Genomic DNA, 21,861 nt, shown 5'->3' with positions numbered 1-21,861 from the left:
ATCAAGGGCTAGTCGTGGGGGGAAAACAAAGGGAATTAAAGCGTTTCAAGAAAACCATTATTACTTAAATAAAAATTAAAAACAAACAAGAAAGAAAAAAAAGAAAAAGAAAACCATTACTTAGCCCACAAAGGCTCACCAACACTGACTGCGCACGTAGTTGTGGCAGGAGGGAGGCTGGGCTCTGTCACTGCCTCTGCAACGATGACTTCAGATTTCCTACACCGTTACAAGACAAGACTGTAAATGGTCTTATATTATCGAAAATCGACTCACCAGCGTGAGCGACAGAGCTATCAAGGAGACAGTCCCTGGCGAGCCAGAAGCAGCAACAGCTCTTTTCATAAACTGTCATGTAGCAATAATAGGCCGCGCTGCTGATTCTCTAAGAAGCAATTACGCAGCTCACGTCTAATTTCTGTGTTATAAGAAAAGGGAATGTATGTGGGCAAAGGAGGCAAGAATGCTATCAAATATGACTTTAGACCACATTATCATAAAACTGTTCCCCTTTTCACAGAAGAGCAGACATTTTAACAGCATTATCTCCATAAAAAATGGGAATTGAGGAAAAAAAAATTATGATATTGGTGGAAAGGAAAAGGGTTCACTTAAGGGATAGTACACGTTTAAGAAAGCACAACTCACAAAACACTGCTTCTATTTACTGACCTTTTCACTTTGGATGGTTTCCTTGAAAAAGCCACACTTCGTGAAATCATTCGTTTAAAATCTGCCATTGCGGGGCTTCCCTGGTGGCGCAGTGGTTAAGAATCCGCCTGCCAATGCAGGGGACCTGGGTTCTAGCCCTGGTCCAGGAAGATCCCACATGCCGCGGAGCAACTAAGCCCATGCGCCGCAACTACTGAGCCTGCGTGCCACAACTGAAGCCCGCGGGTCTAGAGCTCCTGTTCCACAACAAGAGAAGCCACCGCAATGAGAAGCCCGTGCAACGGGCGCTACCGCAACGACGAGTAGCCCCCGCTCTCCCTAACTAGAGAAAGCCCGTGCGCAGCAACGAAGACCCAACGCAGCCAACAAATAAATAAATATACTAAAAAGAAACAAACAAACAAAAAAACTGCCATTGCCACTCAGAGTGGGGTGGTTCACGATCAGAGTGGGGCGGTGGTCTGAGGGTTTCCTGACAGTTGTTTGTGTAAAAGGGCCAAGAGCTGCACCAATTCATAAGGGCTGCACCCTCATGACCTAATCACCCTCAACCCAGCAAGGCTTACCTGGGCATCAAGGCCCAGGAAGGAACACAAGACTACCTTGGCCAGCCACCATCTGAGTTGGCTTCCTTCCCCGTGATGAGCCCACTGCAGGGCTGCATCTATATTATGCTCAGCATCTCCAGAGAACAGCTTCTAATCAGGACATCTTTCTTCCTGTAGAACCCAAGCCCCCTGCCCTCCCCACTGCCACATCCTGCCCCACCACCTCTATAAGACAGAACATTAGGGTCTCTCATAAAATGACCTTTGAACACGACACACCTTTTCTGAGCTAACCATCCTAATTCGTTCCTGAAATCCTTCCTCCCACGGTCACCAACTACCCGCAGTGACCCCGTTTGGCATGGATTCTTTGCCCATCGTGGTGTTTCCTCTGGTGGGTCACTCAGGTGCTGCCCGTTTGAGAGGAATCCTCCCCACCCCAACTCCCACTTCTGAACACAGTAGTGGATTCTGAACGACACAGCAGGATGATGGCTTCCGTCATTCCACACACACCCCCTCAGCCCTGCCTCTGTCTGGCTGTGGGACATAGGGCAGGTTACTTAACCTCTGTTTGCTTTATTTTCCTTGTATGTAAAACATGGGAAAAGCAACAGCTTCTACCCATCGGGAAAGTGAGGACTAAAGAAGTTAACAAGCACAAAGTGCCCGTATGCCTGGCAGACAAGAAGCCCTCCTTGCCTTAAAGTTATCATCGTGTTCTTCATGACGTAACTCTAGGCTCAAGACTAACAGAATTTGTGAGGGATGAAGGAACCAGAGAAGCCACCAGTTTGAAGCCTGAGCACTCTGGCAACCAGGGACTACCTATGAGGACAAATCCAACAGCCAGAGCTGGAGCCAGCAAATCCAGAATGGAGATGTTTGGGTGGCAGCAAAGATGAACCAAGAAGAGTGAGGTCCCGAGAAGTTCAGATATTCTGACTGAACCCTCATTATCCAGCTGATACTAGACAATCCAGCAACTCCTCTTCAGCGTATACGCCCAAAAGAACTGGAAGCAGTTTTACACACATGTTCATAGCAGCATTATTTACAATAGCCAAGAAGTGGAAGCAACCCAAGTGGCCACTGACAGATGAATGGATAGCAAAAAAGTGGCATAAACATACAATGGACTGCTGTTCAGCCTTAAGAAGGAAAGAAGTTCTGACATATGCAATAACACGGGTGAACCTTGAGGACATTATGCTAAGTGCGTGCTACGGACTGAATGTTTGTGTCCCCCCAGATTGGTATGTTGAAGCCTAATTTCCAATGGGATGATATATTAGCATCTGAGGCCTTCGGGAGTGATCAGGTTGATGTCATTAGGAGATGGGGCTCTGGGGTGATTAGGTCATGTGGGTGCCCCCCTCATGAATGGGATTAGCGCTCTTATAAAAAGATAACCTAGAGAGATCCCTCCCCACTCCCACCATATGAGGACACAGTGAGAAGACTCCCATCTATGCAATGAGAAGCAGGCCCGCATCAGACATCGAATCTGCTGACGCCCTGATCTCAGACTTCCTAGCCCCCAAGACTGTGAGTAACAGATTTGTTGTTGACAAGCCACCCAGTACTATGGTATTCCCGATAGCATCCCGAGAGGACTGAGACAGTGAATAAGCCAGTCAAAAAAGGGACAAACTGTATGGCTTACCGGTATGAGACAGCCAGCAACAGAGGAGGAGAAATGGGGAGTTAGTGTTTAACGGGCACAGAGTTTCGATTTTGCAATTTGAAAAGGCCTATGGAGAAGGAGGGTGGTTGCACAACCATGTGAAGCTACTTAACACTAGTGAACTATTCACCTAAAAATGGTAAAGATGGTCAATTTTATGTTATGATGTATGTTACCACAATTCAAAAAATTTTAAAAATATACTAGGCAGAGCTCAAGAAAACCATGGTGCAAATGGGCTATAGCAGAAACGGACAAGGAAAATACTGCCCGTGATATCCCACGCCTTATGAAGTTGCTCAAAAGTCTTGCTCCTGTGCAAACCCTGTTGAACCCTGTACTCCAAAACCCCTCTGCGCTGAGTGTAGAGCACAGGCTTGGGGGCAAGGAGCTGGGGCCCCTTAGCAATAGGGCCTCGTCAGATGGCTTAACCTCTTTAAGCTTCGGTTTCCTTATCTGCAGAGCTGTTGTGACAACCCATGTTGTTGCCCGTTGTTGCCCAGCTCTCCGCACTGGCCTGGCATACAGTTAAGGTGCAAGACCCGTCGGGCACCATTATCATTGTGTTGGATCTTACCTGCACATCATACAGGAATTGGAAACGACTCTTTTTACTTGCAGCTTCTCTCACAGCCTGAGCCAGGTCCACCGACCCTTTCCCACCAATCGACCAGTGATAGCAGGGCACTGCATTAAAGGCGCCAGCCCGCTTTGCAAGCTCACACACCAAGTCAATCTCCGCTCGGGTGTCGGTCCTGGTGATGAAAACGTTTGTGGTTTTGCATCTGTATTCATTTAGCGATGTTTTTAAAGAAAGACTAACTGCTTATACAGAACTTTGCTCCCAAACACTGAATATATTTTAAACATCAGAAGTGGTTACACTGTGCTTAAATAAATCAGACCTTAAGAAAAGCATGGGGGAAAAATCCCCTCCAACGTGACTCAAATATTTCAAGTTGTTAAGGGTTTTATTGAGAAAATTCCATAACATATCCCTTTGATCATCCACAGTCTTTCCGTCAGAAATGCTGGGTGGAATTAAGACGAAGAAGAAGAAGAAGAAAAAAGCCAAAGAAATGGTAACTCACTATATAGATTTCACTTCCCTGATAACATTTGAAAACACTTCTGCTAAAGTAAAACCAATTCAAAGAAAATCAAACAAATAGAATGAGCAGAGTATTTCTCTGTCCTTTTAGATGAAGCAGAGAAAAGGTCAAACATCCTCAAAACACAAATGCAGTTAGTTCACAGGGTGGCCCAGCGATATGACCACATTTAAAGTAGGACACTTGACTTACCTGAAGACATTCAGAGCTACGACAACAGGGACCCCGAAGAGCTGAGCAATCTGAATTTGCTTCTCTAGGTTACAGCAGCCATCTGCCACCAGCTGGAGGTTCTGTAAGAAAACCAGGCCCCCATGTATCACCTCCCATCCAACCTGCCAAACTACACAGGCAGGCCCACTCTGGCAGGTTTTGGGTCTATCTACACTCACGTTATTGTCCTGGAAGCTATTAAAGAAAGCCATCAATCATTTTTTCCCTCCAAGAAAAGATGGCTGCAGAAGGAGGAGGCTCATTTTCCAAGTAAAGTCTAAAATTATTCTAGATCCAATGGCATATGTGGGTCTTGAGCCAGGCAGCTATTTCTGCTGCAGACTGGTGGCCAGGACGTCAGCAACATGCCCACGCTCTGTGGGCTGGTGGACAAGAAGGCGTAAGGTCCTGGGAGGGTGACCAGCACCGTCCAGCTATTCCCTGCTCAAATCCCTGGCGCCACCTGTAGGAGCTAAGAGGTACTGTTGCCAGTCAATCAAAGTCTATTTACTCACTCAAGTCATAAAGCCAATTGTGTATCTTCCAAAAGTCAGTATCTGCCACATCAAAAGAATACATGGGTATAAGAGGCCTGCTCTGATGGCTGCCCAGCAGGTAGGAACTGGACAGAAAGCCTACACCCATCTTTTCTTAAGATTGGGGAGTTAACCGAATGGATTTTATCCCTCCCCCCACCCATTTCCTCTTGGATTATTAGAAAAGCACTTTTCTAAGAGGCCACTGGCGGAGGACCTATTCCCTGACTGAGATTCAACTGCTAGTCAATGGTTAACTGTATTTGAATAATTCTTCACTCTTACCTCTTCCGTATACTCTTTTTTAAGAGGGACCCCTGCAGTCACCTGAGATAAGAAAAGACAAAAATTAAGAATAATCCTGTCAAACTGTTTACTCTGATTAAGATCTGAAAGAAAAACAAATCATGGTCCCTTTGGGGAAGGTTCATTTAAAAAACACATTTTGTGCTTTTAAACCAATAACTGGCAGCCCTGGCTGAACGTGAAGTCTCGTGGGTGCTTTTAAAAATCACTGATGCTTGAGCTCCACCTTGACCAATTAAACCAGGATTGCTGGGAGTGGGACCCAGGATCGGTGAGGGTTAAAAACTTCTCAGGCGATTCTAATTTGAGCTAATATTAAGAACTTTCATACTGTTGCCCATTATCCTAGCATAGAAGGGAACTCACAGTATGATTAATACCTGATTTATATAGAGTGCATAATCGTTCTAAATAAATTCTAAGTCATTTAAAAGTAATTGCCGTGAATTTCCCCCTTTTTTTGGCCTAGTTTCTTACAGAAGCCGATGGGGTTGGCAGTTTAAAGATAAGGAAACTGAAGGTGAGAGAAGGCAGGTGTCTTGCCCACAGTTACACAGCAAATGAGAGGCAGAACAGGGGCATGAGTATAATAGGGTTCTGAAACTCCAATTTAGTGCCTTTTCACAGTTCCCCATTGTTTTTTCTTTTTTTTGTCTATAGCCTGCAACTGGTTTCAGTGAGAAACCCCAGACAACATTTTAATTCACTGAGGACGTGGTGACTTGTTCTCCTCTCAGCGAAAGAGGTCTTGAGAATATTAGAAATCCTTTGAAAAGTTACCTCTATGACAGATTGTTTTTTGAGATTGTGAGGAAACATCATAAGGTATTTTCAGATGGGTCTTTTTTTTTCAGCATTAGCATAAACTAAAACACACAGTGGACCCTTCAGTTGGAACAACCAAAATGCTGGGTTAAAAAAGGAACATAAAGTACTGCTGAGCATGAACATATGCAAAGTTCTGCAAAATCAAAAATTAGGCAAAATCAAGAAAAATGGGTTGTATGCAAATGCCAGAAAGTAGAGGGGATCAACAAAACCAAAGCTGGTTCTTTAAGACTAACAAAATTGATAATATTCTGGCAAGAGTTTTTTTTTAAAAAGGAATGAAAAAATATTATAACTACACATGCTGTAGACAGAATTAATAGGATACTGGGAAAAACTTTATACCAATACTTTTTAAAAGACAGAGAAACTTAGTATGAGTTTTAATATAAAACTCATTTAGGAAAAAGTAGAGAACTTAAACAGTTCTCTACTCATTAAAAAAAATTAAGTTTGTAGTTAAAAACCTACCCCTCACCAATAAGCAACAGGCCCAGGGAGTGTTACAGGTGACTTCTTCCCATCTTTGAATAAATAGATTATTCTAATGTTACAAAATCCCTTAATGAGAATATAAAAGAGAATCAATAAGCAAAATTCAGTTATTCATAAAAAAGATAATGAAAGGTTCATTTAATATTTGTAATATAATTTGCAACATTAATAAAGAGAAAATTCATGTCATCTCAATAGAGGAAGAAGATTATTCAACATATAGTATAACAACTTGACAAATAGCAACAGAAGGCAATTTTCTTAACCTGATAAAAAACATATATGAAATATTACAGAAAACATATTTAGCGATGAACTATTAAACGTGTTCTCCTGTTGATTAGGAATAACGGTAGGATGCTGGCTATCAACACTATTTAATACTGCCCTGCAACTAGAAACATATGGTTAGTGATGAAAAAAAAGTATCAAGATTGGAAAGGAAGAAACAGAACTGTCATTATTTTCATATATGATTGTCCACACAGAACTCTCTAAAGTATTTACAGCTAAATTAGTACAATTAATAAGAGAATTTTTTAAGTTATGGAGATTTAATATAGAGCATGGTGACTATAGGTAAAAATATTGTATTGCATATTTGAAAGTTGCTAAGAGAGTAGATCTGAAAAGTTCTCATTCCAAGGAAACACATTTTTTTTTAAACTATGTATGGTGACAGATGTTAATGACTTATTGTGGTGATCATTTTACAATGTATACAAATACTGAACATTATGCTGTATACCTTGAAACTAATATAATGTTGCATGTCAATTATACCTTAAAAAAATGTAGACAGGTCACTGGATATATATATAAGAATCCAGAAGTAACCTGTGAAACTATTTAAAAATATAAAGCACATGGGAACAGATCGGTAAAAGGATGTAGAAGTCCTTTGGGCAATAAACTGTAAATGTTTATTAAAATATATTTCAAAAGACCTAAATCAATGAATATCCCAAGTTCCTAGATCTAAAACTGATCTATTGATTTAATGACATTCCAAAAAAACCCCCAAATCCTAGAAAGATTCTTTATGGGACTTTATGATTAGTTCAAAAATACGTATGGAAGTGAAGAGGACTGATAAAGGCCGGGCACCCATGAAGAAAGAGAACTACCAGGGAGAGCTTGCACCACAGACTTAGCGTAGCACACACACAATTATGTGTAAATAGACCAGTGCAACCACACGAAGGTCCCAGAAACACACCTACACGTGTATGGAGAATTGATTTATCACAAAGTAGCCTTGAAGATCAGAAAGGAGGGACTAACTAAAATAAATAGTGCTAGGCCAGTTGGCTATTAACACAGAAAAAATAAAATTAGGCCTGGTCATTACAACACACACCAAAAACCAGTAATGAGGGTGATGGTTAATTTTGTGTGTCAGCTTGGGTGATGGGATGCCCAGATATTTGGTCAAACATTATTCTGGGTATTTCGGTGAGGGTGTTTTTGAATGAGAATAACATTTAAATTGATGGACACTGAGTACAGCAGACTGCCCCCCATCACTTCAATCAGTTGAAGGCCTGCTATAACAAAAAGAATCTGTGCAAGAGAACATTTTCCAGCAGATTGCCTTCAGACTGGGACTGGACTACTGGCTCTCCTGAGTCTCCAGCAGTGGCCCACTCAGTAGATTTTTGGACTTGTCAGCCTCCATAATTGTGGGAGCCAATTACTTATAACAAATCTTTTTATAATAAATACACATCCTATTGGTTATGGAGAACCCTCCTTAAGAAACTATGTTTAAAGAACTAATTATAAAAGACATGTCTGAATCCAAATGCATTAGTTCTTCCATTGCACCAAGAATGGTCAGCATTTTGAAAGACAGGATATGACTGGGGCTAAAATGGGCAAGTTCAAGGGTCATAGGATTTTCCACTGCATAAATTATGTAAAAAAACAAGCTGAATAAACATAAGAGGCAGCCGAGGTTATGTGTGTAATGATATCAAAAGGAAGTAGAAATTATAATGGATCAAAAACATTACTATGGAGTTGTTTCAAGTAAGAAGGAATGACACTGAGGTGGATAATACGGAATGCAGGATTAAGAAGATCAAGGTTCATGTATTATTCAAGTATCGAAAACATTTCCTTGACGCAGAGTATGCCAGGCATGAGGAGTACCCAAATTAATAAGATATAGTCCTTAATCTCAAGGAATTCAGAGTCGAGTGGGGAGATACACACACAGACATTCATAAAGTAATACGATGCAGAAGCACTCCTGGGGTCCAGGAGAGGAACGCTGCACTGCATCTGGCTTCCTGATCCCCCCGTTTATTATCCTCCACCCATAGCTGTGCCTACTAATCTCGAGCCCTGTTACAATCATCACCGGCATGGAAACATGACATTAAGGGGAACTGAAGGATGTACCAAGGATTAAGGTGAGCAGAAAATGCAACCGTTGTAAAACAGAGCACACCCATTAAGATGAACTGAAATAGGATTATAAATCACGTAGTGAGTTTTTATAGGACAGAGACGAGATAGGAGGGTGCAAAAACACTGGACTAGAAGTCCAGAGACCTTGATTCCATGTCTGATTAGTCCCCTAAACAGATGGAGGATACTAAGCAAGACCCAGAATCCTCCAGCACCTCAGTAATTTTATCTTTGTAAAGACTTGAACCAGACTAATTTCTAAGCCCTTTCCAGTATTAAAGCCCTTTGATTTTATAATTGTCAGGGTGCAAGACAGGGAGGGGGAATTTCAAACTTATGTAGGTAGAGATCGTTCTTTGAAAATGGAAGTCGACACAGCTTCAGAGTCTGAACTCAATTGGTGTTTTGAACAAAATCAGAACTCTTTAGCACTTCTATATTATAATACCTGCCGCGTCAATCTTGCCTTTGATATAACGGTGAAGCTCTAGGCTAAAATGAAGTGCTCAAGCATCTGGTATTAATGAGCCGATTAGGGATTCAGAAGAGGTTTACCCTTCATTCATATTCAGATCTGAATGCCTGACAAAAGTCGAGAATCTGTGTCTCAGACCCAGGCTTGAGATCTGGCTCTCTGCTGGCCTGGTGACATCCCCTGAACACATCAAACCTCAGCTTCCTCATCTGTAAAATGATATAATGTCTGCGTCTCCTAGGACAAAGAATTGCTAAGATGATTAAACAGTGCACATTGTGGTGTTTCATCATGGCAAACTTGTTATTTGTTTATGCTATATAATTAATCATTGTGTGATATCCGCATACACAGTATACCAATTAAGAAATCAGATTTGGCAGTCTGTGTAATATATCAATAGTATAAGTAATAAAGAAACTCTAAATGATTTTATTTCAAAAATGGTTAATCAGTACAACATTTCTTATTTTCCCTTTGGAAATACCTAAAAATGGAAAAGAAAAAGAAAAAAACAAAAAACTACATCTTTGCTGTGGAAAGGTGAAAACTCCTTTCAGGTGTGTGTGAATTCTATACATGATAAAGTCTTTAAAAATGTTAAAACAGAATTTGTGTTTTCTAAGCAAAGCTCTCTTAGAAATAATCCAGTGCTCTAGCAGAGTTATAAAGTGAAATCACAATAAACAGAAACAGAAGGAAAATAGCGCTAGATGAAATCTGATGAGATGTAGCGTCAGTGAACCAAAAAACTATCCGTACAAACACTGAACAACCTCACCCACAAAAGCAATCACTCTAACCCTTCTGTTCTTCATTCAGGAACCAAAGCCTCTATCCTCCCATTACCACAGGGTTATAAAATGTTGACATAAGTTTCAGTTTAGACTCTTAGAACTAAAGAGTGGTCACATGCTCCTTCCCAAAATATTGCTTAGAAATAACTTTGTGGGTGTTACTAATTACTTGATCGAACTGAACTCTAAGTGCCCCTATAATGGTGATTTGTGAAAAAGGAGATAGTCTAGAAAACTGCAGCTATGAAGCAGGTTTGGATGTTTCAAAGGTTCAATTCTGCTGCCTTCTGTTTTATTCGAAAGGAAGCACGGTGCTTACACTTGGTCCACCTCCGTGCATCTTCAGAGCCCGCACCGTCGCCACCAGCACCACAACACTGGGCACCAAGCCAGAAGCTCTGCACTTGATGTTGAAGAATTTCTCCATGCCAATGTCAGCACCAAAGCCAGCTTCAGTCACTGTGGAGAATCAAGTTTGAAACTTGCTATTATCTTCTAAAAACAACAGTAGGTTTTGACAATCATTGATGTGGTTCAAATTCAAAGGATGACAAATTTTCCTCCACGTTCAAGGTTACTACACACCACTGCATCCTGTTCATATACAAAAGTAAAAAGACGTTTCCATGGTTTTAGAAAATGTCCTACTTCCTTACATTCCATAAAAAGATGACTCTCTACTCTGCTTCACACCACTGTTCCTTAAGGATTCATTGCCATGGCCAAGATTTTTCTTCCAGTATAGAAGGTCAAGGCAAAGCTTTTCTTAACACAGATGGTATTTTCAACTTTTTAATCAGGTTCCAAAATGTGTCAGAGAACATTGCTAGTATGATTAGTATAGAAGATCCTTCCTTACTCTTTATAAGATACATACAGAATCACTTATTTTTATTCCATCTGGCCATGTCTAATGATGAACAAAATTGAAGTTAGTTGAGCCGTTTAAGGAGGTTGATCACCAGGCTTGATCACAAGATGGTATCTTGACTTCATAACCAGAGGACACTCATCTTTAACCATCCTTTCCCCTGCCCCTAAATTGCTAAAAATGTTACTAAGGCAGTTATGGCTATAGCAGGGGGACTATCCAACACTGCCTTCCAAGATAATCCTCCTGACACTGGGTAAGCAGCAGTATCTTCATACACAAAGCAGAGCTCTGGACCAGCCACATCACCAGCCCCTGGGGGTTTATTAGAAATGCAGACTCTTGGGCTCTATCCCAGAACTATTGAATCAGAACCAGCATTTTGACAAGATCCCTTAGTGAGATGAATGCCCATTAAAATTTGAGAAGCACACTGCTCTAGGGAAGGAATACTATTAATGGAATAGAAATTAAATATTTATGGAATATGCACTACATACTTACAGTACAACCAAGGCCATAACTTATGGCAGAAAGAGGAAGAGGCAGTAAAAAAAAAATTACTAAGATAAAATAGAAACCATTTAACATGTGAATAAATGAGGATTTTGTCCCCAGCATTCACTGAATATACACATTTTAACAAAAATTAAGAAAAGAAAAACAGAGAGGGCAGACAGACAGAAGCAAGAACTACAATCCTGCAACCTGTGGAACAAAAACCACATTCACAGAAAGATAGACAAGATGAAAAGGCAGAGGGCTATGTACCAGATGAAGGAACAAGATAAAAACCCAGAAAAACAACTAAATGAAGTGGAGATAGGCAACCTTCCAGAAAAAGAATTCAGAATAATGATAGTGAAGATGATCCAGGAACTCAGAAAAACAATGGAGGCAAAGATCAAGAAGATGCAAGAAATGTTTAACAAAGACCTAGAAGAATTAAAGAACAAACAAACAGAGATGAACAGTACAATAAGTGAAATGAAAATACAAGAAGGAATCAATAGAATAACTGAGGCAGAAGAACGGATAAGTGACCTGGAAGACAGAATGGTGGAATTCACAGCTGCAGAACAGAATAAAGAAAAAAGAATGAAAAGAAATGCAGACAGCCTAAGAGACCTCTGGGACAACATTAAATGCAACAATATTCGCATTATAGGGGCCCCAGAAGGAGAAGAGAGAGACAAAGGACCGGAGAAAATATTTGAAGAGATTATAGTCGAAAACTTCCCTAATGTGGGAAAGGAAATAGCCACCCAAGTCCAGGAAGCGCAGAGAGTCCCATACAGGATCAACCCAAGGAGAAACATGCCGAGACACACAATATTCAAATTGGCAAAAATTAAAGACAAAGAAAAATTACTGAAAGCAGCAAGGGAAAAACTACAAATAACATACAAGGGAACTCCCATAAGGTTAACAGCTGATTTGTCAGCAGAAACTCTACAAGCCAGAAGGGAGTGGCATGACATATTTAAAGTGATGAAAGGGAAGAACCTACAACCAAGATTACTCTACCTGGCAAGGATCTCATTCAGATTTGATGGAGAAATCAAAAGCTTTCCAGACAAGCAAAAGCTAAGAGAATTCAGCACCACCAAACCAGCTCTACAACAAAAGCTAAAGGAACTTCTCTACGAGGGAAACACAAAAGAAGAAAAGGACCTACAAAAACAAACCCAGAACGATTAAGAAAATGGTCACAGGAACATACAGCTCAATAATTACCTTAACGTGAATGGATTAAATGCTCCAACCAAAAGACACAGACTAGCTGAATGGATACAAAAACAAGACCCATATATACACCATCTACAAGAGACCCACTTCAGACCTAGGGACACATACAGACTGAAAGTGAGGGGATGGAAAAAGATATTCCATGCAAATGGAAATCAAAACAAAGCTGGAGTAGCAATACTCATACCAGATAAAATAGACTTTAAAATAAAGAATGTTACAAGAGGCAAGGAAGGACACTACATAATGATCAAGGGATCAACCCAAGAAGAAGATACAACAATTGTAAATATATATGCATCCAACATAGGAGCACCTCAATACATAAGGCAAACGCTAACAGCTGTAAAAGAGGAAATTGACAGTAACACAATCATAGTGGGGGACTTTAACACCTCACTTACAACAATGGACAGATCATCCAAAATGAAAATTAATAAGGAAACACAAGCTTTAAATGTCACAATACACCAGATACATTTAACTGATATGTATAGGACACTCCATCCAAAAACAGCAGATTACACTTTCTTCTCAAGTGCGCTCCGAACATTCTCCTGGATAGATCACATCTTGGGTCACAAATCAAGCCCCAGTAAATTTAAGAAAACTGAAATCATATCAAGCATCTTTTCTGACCACAACACTATGAGATTAGAAATGAATTACAGGGGAAAAAAGCGTTAAAAACACAAACACGTGGAGGCTGAACAATATGTTACTAAATAACCAAGTGATCACTGAAGAAATCAAAGAGGAAATCAAAAAATACCTAGAGACAAATGACAATGAAAACACAATGATCCAAAACCTATAGGAGGCAGCAAAAGCAGTTCTAAGTGGAAGCTTATAGCTATACAAGCCTACCTCAAGAAACAAGAAACATCTCAAATAAACAATCTATCCTTACACCTAAAGGAACTAGAGAAAGAAGGACAAACAAAACCCAAAGTTAGCAGAAGGAAAGAAAACATAAAGATCAGAGCAGAAATAAAAGAAATAGAAACAAAGAAAACAACAGCAAAGATCAATAAAACTGAAAGCTGGTTCTTTGGGAAGATAAACAAAATTGATAAACCATCAGTCAGACTTATCAAGAAAAAGAGGGATAGGACCAAATCAATAAAATTGAAAATGAAAAAGGAGAAGTTACAACAGACGCCACAGAAATACAAAGCATCCTAAGAGACTACTACAAGCAACTCTATGCCAATAAAATGGACAACCTGGAAGAAATGGACAAATTCTTAGAAAGGTATAACCTCTCAAGACTGAACCAGGAAGAAAGAGAAAATATGAACAGACAAATCACAAGCAACGAAATTGAAACTGTGATTAAACATCTTCCAACAAACAAAAGTCCAAGACCAGATGGCTTCACAGGTGAATTCTATCAAACGTTTAGAGAAGAGCTAACACCCATCTTTCTCAAACTCTTCCAAAAAATTGCAGAGGAAGGAACACACCCCAACTCATTCTAAGAGGCCACCATCACCCTGATACCAGAACCAGAAAAAGATACTACAAAAAAATAAAATTACAGACCAGTATGACTGATGAATATAGATGCAAAAATCCTCAACAAAATACTAGCAAACAGAATCCAACAACACTTTAAAAGGATCATACACCATGATCAAGTGGGATTTATCCCAGGGATGCAAGGATTCTTCAATATATGCAAATCAATCAATGTGATACACCATATTAACAAATTGAAGAATAAAAACCATATGATCATCTCAATAGATGCAGAAAAAGCTTTTGACAAAATTCAATACCCATGTATGATAAAAACTCTCCAGAAAGTGGGCATAGACGGAACCTACCTCGACATAATAAAGGCCATATACGACAAACCCACAGCAAACATCATGCTGAATGGTGAAAAACTGAAAGCATTTCCTCTAAGATCAGGAACATGACAAGGATGTCCATTCTCACCACTATTATTCAACATAGTTTTGGAAGTCCTAGCCACAGCAATCAGAGAAGCGAAAGAAAAATAAGGGAACCAAATTAAAAAAGAAGAAGTAAAACTCTCACTATTTGCAGATGACATGATACTAAACATAGAGAATCCTAAAAATGCCATCAGAAAATTACTACAGCTAATCAACGATTTTGGTAAAGTTGCAGGATACTAAATTAATGCACAGAAATCTCTTGCATTCCTATATACTAATGATGAAAAATCTGAAAGAGAAATTAAGGAAACGCTCCCATTTACCACTGCAACAAAAAGAATAAAATACCTAGGAATAAACCTACCTAGGGAGACAAAAGACCTGTATGCAGAAAACTGTAAGACACTGATGAAAGAAATTAAAGATGATACCAACAGATGGAGAGATATACCATGTTCTTGGATTGGAAGAATCAGTACTGTGAAAATGAGGGCTTCCCTGGTGGCGCAGTGGTTTGGAGTCTGCCTGCCGAGGCAGGGGACACGGGTTTGTGCCCCGGTCCAGGAAGATCCCACATGCCGCGGAGTGGCTAGGCCTGTGAGCCATGGCCGCTGGGCCTGCGGGTCCGGAGCCTGTGCTCCGCAACGGGGGAGGCCACAACAGTGAGAGGCCCACGTACCACACACACACAAAAAAATACTGTGAAAATGACTATACTACTCAAAGCAATCTATAGATTTAATGCAATCCCTATCAAATTACCAATGGCATGTTTTACAGAACTAGAACAAAAAATCTTAAAATTTGTACAGTGACACAATAGACCCTGAATAGGCAAAGCAGTCTTGACGGGAAAAAACGGAGCTGGAGGAATCAGACTCGCTGACTTCAGACTATACTACAAAGCTACAGTAATCAAGGCAATATGGTCCTGCACAAAAACAGAAACATCTATCAGTGAAACAAGATAGAAAGCCCAGAGATAAACCCACGCACCTACGGTCAACTGATGACAAAGGAGGCAAGGATATACAATGGAGAAAAGAAAGTCTCTTCAATAAGTGGTGCTAGGAAAACTGGACAGCTACATATAAAAGAATGAAATTAGAACACTCCCTAACACCATACACAAAAAGAAACTCAAAATGGATTAGAGACCTAAATGTAAGTCTGGAGAGTATAAAACTCTTAGAGGAAAACACAGGAAGAACATTCTTTGACATAAATCACAGCAAGATCTTTTTTGATCCATCTCCTAGAGTAATGGAAATAAAAACAAAAATAAACAATTGGGACCTAATGAAACCTAAATACTTTTGCACAGCAATGAAAACCATAAACAAGATGAAAAGACAACCCTCAAAATGGGAGAAAATATCTGCAAACGAATAAACAAAGAATTAATCTCCAAAATATATAAATAGCTCATGCAGCTCAATATTAAAGAAACACACAACCCAATCCAAAAATGGGCAAAAGACCTAAATAGACATTTCTCCAAAGAAGACATACAGATGGCCAAGAAGCACATGAAAAGCTGCTCAACGTCACTAATTATTAAAGAAATGTAAATCAAAACTACAATGAGGTATCACCTCACACCAGTTAGAATGGGCATCGTCAGAAAATCTACAAACAACAAATGCTGGAGGGGGTGTGGAGAAAAGGGAACCCTCTTGCATTGTTGGTGGGAATGTAAATTGATACAGCCACTATGGAGAACAGTATAAAACTAAAAACAGAATTACCATATGACCTAAGAATCCCACTACTGGGCATATACCCAGAGAAAACCATAACTCAAAAAACACATGCACCCCAATGTTCAATGCAGCACAATTTACAATAGCCATGTTATGGAAGCAACCTAAATGCCCATCAACAGATGAATGGATAAAGATGTGGTACGTATATACAATGGAATATTACTCAGCCATAAAAAGGAATGAAATTGGGTCATTTGTAGAGATGTGGGTGGATCTAGAGACTGTCATACAGAGTGAAGTAAGTCAGAAAGAGAAAAACAAATATCGTATATTAACACATATATGTGGAACCTAGAAAAATGGTACAGGTGAACTGGTTTGCAGGACAGAAGTTGAGACACACATGTAGAGAACAAAAGTATGGACACCAAGGGGGAAAGCCGCCGGGGGGTGGGGATGGTGCTGTGATGAATTGGGCGATTGGGATTGACATGTGTACACTGATGTGTATAAAACTGATGACTAATAAGAATATGCCATATAAAAAAATAACATTCAAAAAAAAAGAAAAGAAAAATAAAACATTACCCATAATTTCAGACTCTTTTTGACTTTTTTAGTCAAGTAGTTGTCCTAATTCTTTATAGTTTCCTTTTATTTATTTATTTTTTTAAACTTTTTTTGCAGTATGCGGGCCTCTCACTGTTGTGGCCTCTCCCGTTGTGGAGCACAGGCTCCGGGCGCACGGGCACAGCCGCTCTGCGGCATGTGGGATCCTCCCAAACCGGGGCACGAACCCGTGTCCCCTGCATCGGCAGGCAGACTCTCAACCACTGCGCCACCAGGGAAGCCCGATGGTTTCCTTTTAGTACCTCATATTCCTATATAATTTTTAACGAATAGGTAGAATTTTGTAGTCTGCTCTTTTACTTTAAAATTATCAGGGTTTTCTTGCTGTACTACAAACTTCCAAAAATTATAAGTGGGAACTTATAATTTTGTTGTTGATGTACCGAGATTTGCAAAATTGTTCCCCCTGTTATTAGATGTTTGGGTTGTTTCCAATATAAACAATGCTGCAAAATAGCTGTGCATATGGGCTTTAACCTCTTTCAAATTATATTCTTGGAATAAATTCCCAAGGGTGAGAGTATGGTGCCAGAGGGTATAAAATTTTTTTATGACTGTTGATATGCTTTTGACAAGTTGAAAAACATTCCTTTGAAAGTATTCAATTTGGAATGAACATAGCTACAAGTCATTTTCCTCCCCTTTACTACATTTCCTTTGAACAAGCGATGTAGCTATGTTATGATATTTTAAAAACTGTTTAATGTCACCCTATAGTTAGAAGTAGACTATTATGTACATTTCACATAATAGGGTTTGATCAAGTGATCCCTAGTCTTTCCAACCTGATGCACATGTCCACTTGAAGCTCCCCTATTACACTGTAAACTCCATGAGGATAGGGACCATGTCTGTTAACACTGCAAGGCACATAGTAGGCCCTGAATTAACGTATATACCTCCAAACCAAACAAAAGGGAGTAGAAAGTTTCAAAACACTTGGTCAAAACACTTGTTTTATTGTGTTATTAATATATTAATAGCACATTTTATTTATAAACGTGTAATTCCCTTGCAAAAGTTGCATGCTCAAATTCTCTTTAAAAAACCTGAACTCTTCCCTTCCTCAGCCTTCACATATAGTTACCAAGTTCTCCTACCTTCATCAGCTCAGTGCTGCCAAAGGAAAAACTCCCAAGATCCCTAACATAAAACCAAAGGCCACCCTAATGTAACTGCCTTCCCTTTCCTCACCCTCTGCCTCAAATTTCGTGTTTCAGTAATACCACTTCCAGGAGAGCCCACACGAAGCATGTGATTTGGCATCCTCACCACTCTTCTCCCATCTGGAATGTCCTTCTCTCCCCTCTCCCTTAAAGCCTTAGCTCAGATGTCTCATTTCCTGGAAGCTTGCTCTGAACTTCTCAGGCAGAGGAAGCTACCCCTTCTGACCCTCCTAGCCCTCTGGTTTGTTGCTCACGGGGCCCACATCCATCTCTGCATGTAGCATCCTAATTAGACGTATGTGTCATCTGCCATGTGGAGGGCCGGGGCCATATCTCCTTCACCTTTGTATCTCTAGTACCAAGTGCAAAAAAAATGAGTGAATTGACAAAGAAAAGAAGAAACTATCAGAGAGGGAGCCAGCTCTTATTCAACAGAGAAAGGTAGATAGACATATACATAAAATAGAATTTAAACAATTAATAGTTTTCTTACAGCTCCCTATCATATCTTCTTTTTTCTTAAAATACCAAAACCATTTTAATAAGAGCTATAAAGGTCATATCTGAAAAAGACAGACCACCTCAAATGTCTACATAAGCTAGACAAGATTAATTTCATGTTGGGAGGGAGGAAGCACAGTAACAAAGAGAACTTCAGTTAGGGAAGGAAACAGGATGCAGTAATAAAGGTCTAGGACTGTGGCTTCCAAATGCAAGGGAAATATGGAGGCAAACAATAGGAAGAAAACAGGAGGAAGTGCCAGATTCTCATCCGTTGAAAGCTGTTTGGAAAATACTGCACGTATTTTTATTTGTTTTCAAATATCAGACTGCTAGGGAAAACAGAAGGTATGCTGGTGGGTCAGTAATTCCGAAAGGACGGACCACTTAATACGGCGTCATCAACAAGAACTAACTCCAACATGGACACCGTGCAGTGCTGTGTGTCTGTGTCTTAGTCCCACGGGCAAGGGGGACAGTGTCTGGTTGTGATAAGGGGGCAAGTCCCAGTCCCTAGGCAAATCCTGGGACTGGCCGACATCGAAAACCCGTAAGTTAACTTTTCCTAGTGACCTGAAATAAGCAATTTGTTCCCTTACTGTCTTGGCTGCTCTCTATAAATTTTAAAACAGATACGGGAGAAGGAATTATTTCATGTGGATTGTAGTACAGACTTGGTCTTGAGTCGCGAAGCAGGTACGTTTACTATGATTTAGCAGTCCTGAAGAGCACGTAATGTAGACTTCGGCATGCTGCACGTTGTAGAAGGTTTGCGAGAAACTGCCCGTGCCACGAGAATTATTTGTCTTGGCAATCTCATTTTTTTGGCGGGGGGGGGGGGGCAGGGGCGACGGGGTTGTTTACAGCTCTTCAACTTACAGCGTGAATGGAAACAGGGAATGCTGACTGATGCTCTGTGTGAGCACAGGAGCTCGTAGATAGCGATTCTGTAGCCTGGCTTGATTCAAACTTCAAAACCCATAATCTGCTCAGAAAGGAACTGTCAGTGGGTCTGCTCTGGGAAGGGACTATTTGGACAAATACTCTTAGTAACCTGCACAGGAAACAGAGCTCTGGGTAAAAACCAATACTGGACAACTGGGTGGCTGGCTCCCTACGCTGATCTGCTAGGACACCCCGAGTCCCATGGTACAAACTGAACAAAAACAATAACAACAAAAAAGCCACTACTGACAGGCACACTTGCTATCTATGGAATTCTTCAATAAGGCAGAGAGAATGATTTTTATATTGAAGTTATGCTATCACATCCCCAACTTGCTGTACACAGAGAAGTTGCAGTGATGATTAGGACTCAGATTTCAGAGTAATCACTGATCTGCTACCTTAAAAAAAAAAAAAAAGCATTAACGTCATGACATCATAGGCAGGCCCTATAAGCCATGGGTTCATAAAATTCTAGAGCTATGAGGGACCTTTAGGGATAACATACTCTAACCTCTTCAGGGCTCCTATGTGCCAGGTAAGCTCCCTTCTTGAGGTAACAATGAAGAACCTGCTATGCTGTCTCAGGTCCCTCTGATACCCGGCCCAGAGCGCTCCTTTCTATATTACATACTCTCTGCCATTCTGCCCCAAAGCACTCTTGATTAAACATATACACCCCAGGATTTAGGAAAAACCTTTGTTTCTTCTCATTCAGTAATTACTGAACCTCTATGACCCTGCAAGGCATCTAAGCATTTATCAATGTGCCCCTGTCTTCACATAGTGAGCAAACAGGGCTGCCAGCACATTTTTAACAAGACAAAGATGAGAAAGATTCATTCATTACCTAATAACAAAGGAACATCTTTCTAACCTTTCTTTTCATTGTTTTCCTGCTTGAATTCCCTTTGGTACTTTAAAATGTTTATTTATCTATCAGTATGTAGGTAAACTGGAATCAACTCTCTTTCACAATTACTTCTAGATGATCTCATGGGTTAGTACGTTTACTGAACCCATTTCTATGGAATCACAATCTTAAGTGCAGTTCAGTCGTTCTCAACTAGGGACATCTGTCCATATCTGGAGTCACTTTTGGTTATCGTAACGGGCATCTAGTAAGTAGGAGCCAGGGATACTGCTAAACATCCTAGAATGCAGAGGACAGCCGCACACCCGCTTAAAAACAACAACAACAACGACAAAAACCCACCTAGAATTATCTACCCAAAATGCCCAAAGAGGTAGACACCCTGCTCTAGTTCAAGCAGGACAAAGGAGCCTTGTACTTTCTAGACCCTCTTCCTGAGAACGTTACAAATGCATTTGCTGCATCGGAACAAAACACTACAAGATTATGTTAACGAGAAGCGTATGTCCCATGAGACCCTGAAATATGAGTAACAACTCCACTCAGCAACGTCTGATGCGCTGTGTCAACGATGTGTTTACTACAACACGGCAGTTCCTGGCGATGAAAAGTAGTGTCTCACAGGTGCACCAACTTCGTAAGGAAGCGAGGAATACAGGACAACACGGGTGATGGCAACGATCTGTCTTACTACTAAGAACGAACATATATGATGGGGAAAAGCTATTCAAATAGAAACTGGGGCTTGGGGAGAGGCACAGACGTTGACATTTACTGACATGCCTGTGTGCCCGGCAATGCACTAGACATTCTCCATCTCATTTCACTTTTTATCACCTTCATCCTCTGCTTACAGATTATGAAGTTAAAGATGTAAAAGTTTAAATGATTTTTTTCCCAAGATCCAACAGTGAGAAGGCAATAGAGCTTGGATGGAAATCATGGTCCATCTGACTGCAGGCTAGGCCCCTACTCCATCCTGCCCCGTCCATGTATAACTGATCCTGCAGCATTTCTTTAACTCAGCCGCTTGGCAAGTTGTGTACCAAGATGTAAATCTCAACACCTTATACTTCAATAGTAATTTGATATCTAAGATGTAGCTCTAGATTCTTTTCCTGAACCCCAGACTTGTTTTCTAATTGCAATGTGGCCCTGCTGTGATAAAAGAAAGTAATCTGCAGTCTTCTTCTCTATTATATTTCTTCCCTCCCTTCCTTCCCCTCTCTCCCTCCTTCCTTCCATTCTCTCTCTCTCTCTCAATTCAGAAAGTTCTTTTCTCTCTTAGAGCAATTCATTTAGGGATAATGAATCTCATCCTTTCCCAGTTCTCAGCCTACAGTGCTGAGTTCTGGGCAGTGGCGGGCAGTATACTGGTGAAAAAGAAAGAGCTGTCAAGGACCAGCTCATCTGGGTTTGGTACCCAAC

At 40.5% G+C, this 21,861-nt stretch overlaps 1 protein-coding gene across 1 annotated transcript in view; it reads right to left on the bottom strand.

Annotated features, from left to right (window-relative positions):
• MTHFD1L (methylenetetrahydrofolate dehydrogenase (NADP+ dependent) 1 like) overlaps positions 1 to 21,861 on the bottom strand; it is a gene marked incomplete at its 5' end in the record, with an annotated part of 196,300 nt that overhangs the window by 72,234 nt on the left and 102,205 nt on the right. The window contains 4 exons of the mRNA XM_082669412.1: positions 3,485 to 3,662; positions 4,212 to 4,312; positions 5,054 to 5,095; positions 10,404 to 10,543. Of these exons, the coding sequence (XP_082525538.1) occupies positions 3,485 to 3,662; positions 4,212 to 4,312; positions 5,054 to 5,095; positions 10,404 to 10,543 (461 nt within the window). The remainder of the gene's footprint in view (positions 1 to 3,484; positions 3,663 to 4,211; positions 4,313 to 5,053; positions 5,096 to 10,403; positions 10,544 to 21,861) is intronic.

The sequence above is a fragment of the Grampus griseus genome (genome assembly GCF_964374135.1).
Source record: "Grampus griseus genome assembly, chromosome: 13".
In the NCBI taxonomy this organism is placed as follows: domain Eukaryota; kingdom Metazoa; phylum Chordata; class Mammalia; order Artiodactyla; family Delphinidae; genus Grampus; species Grampus griseus.
This window is presented reverse-complemented; position numbering and strand designations above follow the sequence as displayed.